General features: G+C 39.6%; 1 protein-coding gene across 1 annotated transcript in view; it reads right to left on the reverse strand.

Annotated features, from left to right (window-relative positions):
- Window positions 1–2,651: 2,651 nt before the first annotated feature.
- LOC117937284 (alpha-tectorin-like) overlaps window positions 2,652–6,918 on the reverse strand; it is a 37,574-nt gene continuing 33,307 nt past the window's right edge. Inside the window, exons 6-15 of the mRNA XM_034861123.1 lie at window positions 6,863–6,918; window positions 6,471–6,754; window positions 6,070–6,347; window positions 5,613–5,732; window positions 5,049–5,233; window positions 4,327–4,487; window positions 3,637–3,888; window positions 3,366–3,525; window positions 3,170–3,272; window positions 2,652–3,069 (exon numbers count right to left, since the gene is read on the reverse strand). Coding sequence (XP_034717014.1) covers window positions 2,978–3,069; window positions 3,170–3,272; window positions 3,366–3,525; window positions 3,637–3,888; window positions 4,327–4,487; window positions 5,049–5,233; window positions 5,613–5,732; window positions 6,070–6,347; window positions 6,471–6,754; window positions 6,863–6,918 — 1,691 coding nt within the window. The 3' untranslated portion in view covers window positions 2,652–2,977. The remainder of the gene's footprint in view (window positions 3,070–3,169; window positions 3,273–3,365; window positions 3,526–3,636; window positions 3,889–4,326; window positions 4,488–5,048; window positions 5,234–5,612; window positions 5,733–6,069; window positions 6,348–6,470; window positions 6,755–6,862) is intronic.

Raw genomic sequence — 6,918 nt, forward strand, 5'->3', positions numbered from 1 at the left:
CCTACCAGCTGCCACTTTGCTTGTTTGAAAGCCATGATGTCTCTCTCTCATGGGTGGGCCAAATTCTTTGGGCAAAGCAGAGAAAGTGGAGGTAACCTTGCCCCTTATGACCTCTGAAGGACCCAGTTCCTTCGGCCCATTGGAGCTTTCATTTTCTCAAAGGCAGAGCAGGATACCCAGGGCTCGGTTTACACCTATCACCATTTTTAGCCACTGGGGGACCATAGGCATGCTGGGGAAACTCACATTAATGTTTAAAATGTGAAATGTTCATGCCATGGGACCTTTAGGAAAGTTATAGGCTTACTATACTGTACGTGTAAGCCCATATGACCATCAATGTTTTGCACATTAACTAATTATGTAAATTCAATTATTTAATTACATCATCTGAATTTAAACTACTCACAGTTGACTGTTTACAGTGTTGACAAGTGGTATTAGTGGTATATTAGTCCACAAGCCTTTGAACATTATCATCATAAACTGAGGAGCACCCTCCTTGTTTTCTGACAAGTGTGCGCAGATGTCTGTATACACAAAATCACAGCAACTGCAAATACTGGTCTTGTCGCAGCCCTCGCACCCCTATTTTTAACCTCTATGCTAATACAAATCTCAGTGGTCCTGTCCAGGGCTTTTAAATATTCAATGTTGCTTTGATGTTATCATTTTCTTAAGCTCCAAACTGTACAACTTTTACTGTGGATAGTTTCTTTGAAACTGAATTTTCCTTCAGTAATTTGGGTATGCCTGTAAAGTACTACACTTTCATACTAAACCCTCCTTGTCATATAATGTGAAGCACAGGCACATATTTTCCTGAAAAGCCTGAGCATGAGACATTAGAATTGTTGCTAGATTTTCTCTTAACAAAGGGTATCTGACCTGCCGATTCCAGTCCCATTGCAAATCTTTGTTTCTCATTCACATTCATGTTCACACATTGACTTTGAAAGCCTGCAAATGCTACATAAGGCACAGGATTAACCTCCCAATGGTACATTGTGAGAAGAGCTACTTTAAGCTATTACATGAAAAAAACTGAGTGATCAAACAATGACTCCAGTATAAAGAGGGTGTTGGTGCACTGGCACCATCATAAACACTTAGATTTGTTTTGGGTGCAGAAGAATACCATGAAAACGCCTAACAAGGATTATACACATGTATTCTTTTTCTAATAACCCAACCAATGTGAAACATGATCTGTAAAGTAATCTACACATACCTTACCTGAATTGACAGTAATGGGCTGGAGAGTCACTGTACTGTATTGGGCCACGATGTATCGGGCATATTGCTCCTCTTTAAAGTCTATGTAGTAACACCAATGACAAATTACATGCTGCAAGTGTGTGGTAAGTGTTGTTATGTCTACTGTATATCTCATCCTATACTGTTGAGGACACGTTGATTGACAATGATGAATTTCCTCCCCAAAGAGAAAACACAGGATATATCATCTGTGTATGCACAAAAGAGAGAAACCTGGCCTCATGTCCCACCGACAGCTTCTTTCATGTTAAATGAGACGCATGCTGTATTAATGGTTGGGATTGTGGTTTCTGTTACGTTTACTGCACAGAACATGTTGTGGTAGCACAGTGGAGTTTATTTACCTACTTATTAGTATTTCTGGATGCTTCTTTGCAATTTCATGTAATACCTATAAACTTTAAATGATTACAATTATTGTATGTCTAAATTGGATCAGAGTCCATTTTTACACAACATTATACCATATTATGTATGTTTTACACATAAATTATGTAATTGATCATCTTAATCTTGATTAAGGATTGACACGAATGAGATATTGATTTAATATTTACAGAGAATCACTCCAAAAACCCAGATGATAAACTGATAAACATTATGATAAGTAAACGTGCCATGAAAAAAGAGAAAAATGTGTTTTTGGTTTTATGCTGCCCTCTAGCATTGTAAAGAAGAACCACAACAACAGATCGCTCTGAGCACTTTGAACACATACATATTTATATATATACATAATAACATTTAATAACTTTTTCTGGCATGCACTGCATCCTTACATGTTTTGTGGTCAAGTAATTACTTGTATGCATTCATTAAAGGAAATGTGTAGGCTATGGTGCAGTATTGTGGGCTACTAAGTCATTTATTGTGGGAAAGAGTGAGTCTTTCGTTACCATAAACTGGTTTGCTGCTGTTTGACCTACTATGATTTTATGTGTTGATGTACATCTCCTGTACATCTCTGCTGGTTGTGTTTGTGTGAGAGTGAGTGAACAGGACACGGTGCACTCACGTTATTGTCCGAATTTTTTCATAGCAATTAATGTAATTGTATTATGTTCATGAAGGAATATTAAAATAATCTCACTGACACGTTTTAAAGGAAGCCGGGAAACAAATTCAGAGATGTACCCCATGTTCAGATTGTACACATTTTAAATCAATCTAAGTCTTAGTCTTTTGTATTTTGCATTATAGTGCAGTGCCATTTAGATATAAAACCACAAACTGATTATTGTTGATGAGATTAATATTGTTGTGGTCAGAGCACCCAGAGAACCATTAGAAAAAATAGAAAAAGTTTCATCCTTTTCCAGTTTGTTCTGTGGGCTGGACAGGGACTCTGTACAAAAGTTCTTAGGCAACACATAACGTTAATACTCCATGCATAAAACACTTTAATTTGTAATTTTAACCTTCATTATAGATGATTACATGATTACTTCTTATATGTTATTATATGATATTTAATGAAAAGAACCACCACAAAGAAACTAAGGATATCATCAATTAACACCTTGCAAAGTGAATACATGCTGCACATTGGCTACTGTTTTAAAGCAATAACCTTATTCTACTTTTCCCCTTCATACAAATAACAAAACACAACTCAAGGACAAGGACTTTAGAAAAGAAATACAATCTAAAAGCAAAGATATGTTGAGTCATTTTACAACATAGATCACCATTGATCCGCCTAGACCAGAGTTTTGGCTGTCAGCAAACTGACTAGCAGGGTCATCAGTGAGGTCAAATGACCTGTAGCCCTGCTCGGTGTCACTGTTCTTCCTGAAAGAGAAAAAAAGGTGTTTAAATCAAATGTATTCATTGAGTTTTGTGTTATAAATTCATCAAGTACAAGTAAAAATTGTATGAGAAGATAAGTTACCTCTCATGTGTGGCCCCAGGGTTAGTGGTCCTAGTGAGATGTCTATAGTAGCATGGTAGGATACGTCCCTCTTAACACGCCTGGGGTAACCTGGGTAGCAGTGCTGCAGGAAACGACATTAGGGGTATCTTTTTATGTACCTGCATTGATCATTTATCCAAACACACACACACAAACATGGTAGTAGGCTACTTACAGCTGTGCAGTTGTTGTTTCTTAAAAGACAAAGGTGGACCTGGCAGTGCAGGTAGATGGATGAAAAGTTTGAAAAGGTGAACATCTTGAAGGAGAATTGGGACACAGTGGAGATGCCATTCTGAACCATCTCTACTGTTCCATCTGCTGGGTTAGGACACCTGGAAGATGGAGAAGATGGTAAAAGTTACAATGTTACCAGGGTACAAAAAAGTAAACAGAGTTAAGTTCAGTGTGCTAAGACAAGACGAAGATGCGATAGCTCTCTTTACTCTGCATTTATGAGATCCCAGTGGACAGGGTAGTTGGCAAGGTTGACAGGCGTTGCCCAACAAGAGTCCACAACGGTGGAGATCTGCCTTTGGTCGACTCCTTCTGTCCGCACCTCCACATACAACCTCTGGTCGATTTCTATTTCTACGTTCCTGGTACTGGTTAGGGGGAAGCGGAAGCCAGCGTCTTGGTAGGGGATCATTCTCATATGATACTGTCCGTGGCCCACTGGAAGATTCTTCCTCACAATGCTACAGAAAAAACAACACAATCTCACTACACTTGAGAAGGGACAATTCACAGGCAGGTGAAAGTCTTGCTTGCAACCTTTGTCATACTCACATTTACAGAAAAGAGACAGACTCTCATGAATGTACTCTTACTTTAGTTTGTATTGTTGGCTTAAACAGCAGTAGGCAAGCAGTAGGCAAATACACAACATTTTCAAAAACCAAGGGCGCCTATCTTCAATCTTTGTCATTGTCATTACCACTGTCATCAGAGAGTAGCACTGCCGCCTCACTCAGTGCAGATATAGCAGTGTTTAATATAATGTTATTGAAATACGTAAATACTGAAACCCTATCATTACATACACCATGATGTATCACTATGGACAGATGTTCACTATAAAAAGGTCAGTGTTCATTTTATTTAGTAAGCAACATGTGGGGTGATGGTGTTTTCACCTCTCTATTGGATTGATGCCCACAGCCATGGACAGGGCCTGGGTCAGAGGGTATTCACAGAAGAAACGCAGATGAATGCTTCTCTGGCGGCTGATTGGACCTTCATGAGGGTCCACGTTGCCCTGGATGGCGTTCTCATAGATGAAATGTGTTCCATTGCTCTTATGAAGAAAATTATAAAATGGTTTGAGTTGTTTGTATGTCTTCAAGTGTTCATATTATCCTTTTACAAAGTGAAAATCCCAAAGTCCCCCCCAAAGGCCCTTACCATATCCAACAGAAAACACTGTGCACAAACTGCTTCAAACTGCTCTATTGTAGTCCAGCTTTTACTTCTGTGACGAACGTGCGTCACTTTGTAACACATGTTATAATGCTCGCCTAGCTGCTAGCGTGGCATACCGTCATACTCTGCTTCTGACTGTGTAGTAATCCTTACCTAGCTACCGCGCGTGTGCAACTCCCAAAAGAAGATACAGGCATAGAAGTGAGATGACTCACTCTGTAACTAAAACAGAAAGCTCAACACACAGGGGGATAAGAGGTGCTGTACAACAAAAAAAAATTGTGTTTTTTAAAAATTAAACCCTGTAAATATGATATGACCTCTAAATACAATTATGAACCTGAAAATGAGCATAATATGAGAACTTTAAGGAGACCATTCACATCTCAAATCATCTTCAGTCTGTGTTGATAACATTAGAGTTTATGGACTGTACCCTAAGCGTTGTCCCACACAGCTGATCATCGTTGTTGAAGTTGAACACCAGTTGTCCATTCTGAAGAGTCCCATTGCAGAAGTTATCTTTTAGATGGAGGGCGTTGGAGTGGAACCCAGCTTCAAACAGCTGGCAGCGTGACACGGACATGGTGCCTGAACTACTGACACAAGTGATGGACGAGTCTATGAAAGAGAGATAGAAAAAATATTTGATATAAAGATTTTGTATAGAATCTCATGGTTAAATTGTACTAATCAATATATTTAGATTAATGGCTTAAATGACAGCTGTAATTGAACAGGGTTTTCTCCTAGTGACATACCAACAAAGAAGAGAGTTTTGACTCTCACAGATATTGTACCAAATGAGTTTATATTTGATTGCCAGTTTTAACATATTGTCTGAAAAATCATGTTTTGTTTGTTATTTTCTCATGGTGGATGGTTCACATTACTTCAAAACCCATGAACCTTGGCCTCCATAGCAATGTCTACTAATCATCTATCATGCACCACTTGAGTGATCCAAAAAACCAAGCAGCGTTTTAAGAGCTGCCCTCACCGTAGCTCTCATTGTTGCGCCGATGGTAGTGCTCATCACAGAAGCAACCGTACACACCATCCTTCTTACCACACCACTCATACTCTGTGCAGTTCAGCTGTTCACAGGGGTCTGAACCAGCTATGGACATAGTGGGGAAAGAATGAGACAAGGGGTCATAAAACTGTAAAAAATAAAATAAAAAAGACACATACTTCTTTTCTCAAGCAAGGACAAACGGAAAGCTCTGTTCTATTACATTAAATTGAACTTAAACGCTTTTATACAAAGCCTTTTCCAACAAGTCCATTTAACCACAAAAGTACAAATGTGGAACAACAAGAATCCCAACAAAGAAAAGAGCATTAGCTTCAAAAAAGCCTTTGCAAAACTGCAAAGGGCCACATGCAAGTGCAACATAAGGATTTTTGGTCTCATTCATTACACTGGATGTCTATTAAGCCCGGCGCAAACATACCACATTGCAAAGCAGAGCGCCATTCCGGGATGTTTAACCCCACAACAGAGCAGGTTTTCTCATAGGCTGAGACTGCAGAGCACAGCATGTCATTGGCTGGAGTGTAGAGGCAGAGATCGTAGACACAGGAACTGAAAAATGGCTGTGGGTCAGACTGCAGGTGACAGGTTCTGAATGGGCCGCTACTGTTTGTGATGACACTACAGAGCTGAGAGTATTCTTCTATGAAGGGACAGTTGTTCAATCCTTCACCACTCCTTTCATCGGTGGATCCACACCTAAATAAATCACGATACATTTAACGCTTGGGCTGACTTTTGCAACACACTTTTCTGTAATGTGTACTCTTTCTTAAAGTAGTACAATAGTCTCAACTGATGATAATGTACTTGTGTACTCACCCTGGTTGGCTTGTGGATGACTTCCAGCTGTGTCCAAAGTGATTGTCGTTTTGTGCCAATGTGCCATTGGGCAAGACTTTGTCATCTGCAGGATTACTGTTGAAGTTTCCACACATCCCAGTGACTCGGTTTTGACGGTGTTGGGCTATTCTGACCAGTAAAGTACTCTGCCCGTCGAACTGGACTATCAAGTCAATGGCATTGACCACTATGTAGCTTCCCTGCCTTACCACCTGAGCTAATGTTCCTACAGTGTCGGGAAGAGACACTTCACTTCCATTTACCTGGAGGGATGAGAGATGTATGAGAGACAGACTGACAAGAAGTAATGAGGCACTACCAATGTTTTCACCAGACACATATGGAAAGTTGTTCATCCAAAAAGTGTTTACCTTTACTATTTGGTTGGGTCCAATCCTGACATGCACTCTCTTTGCTTGTTTTGAGA

The sequence above is a fragment of the Etheostoma cragini genome, chromosome 21 (genome assembly GCF_013103735.1).
Source record: "Etheostoma cragini isolate CJK2018 chromosome 21, CSU_Ecrag_1.0, whole genome shotgun sequence".
NCBI classification, from domain to species: Eukaryota; Metazoa; Chordata; class Actinopteri; order Perciformes; family Percidae; genus Etheostoma; species Etheostoma cragini.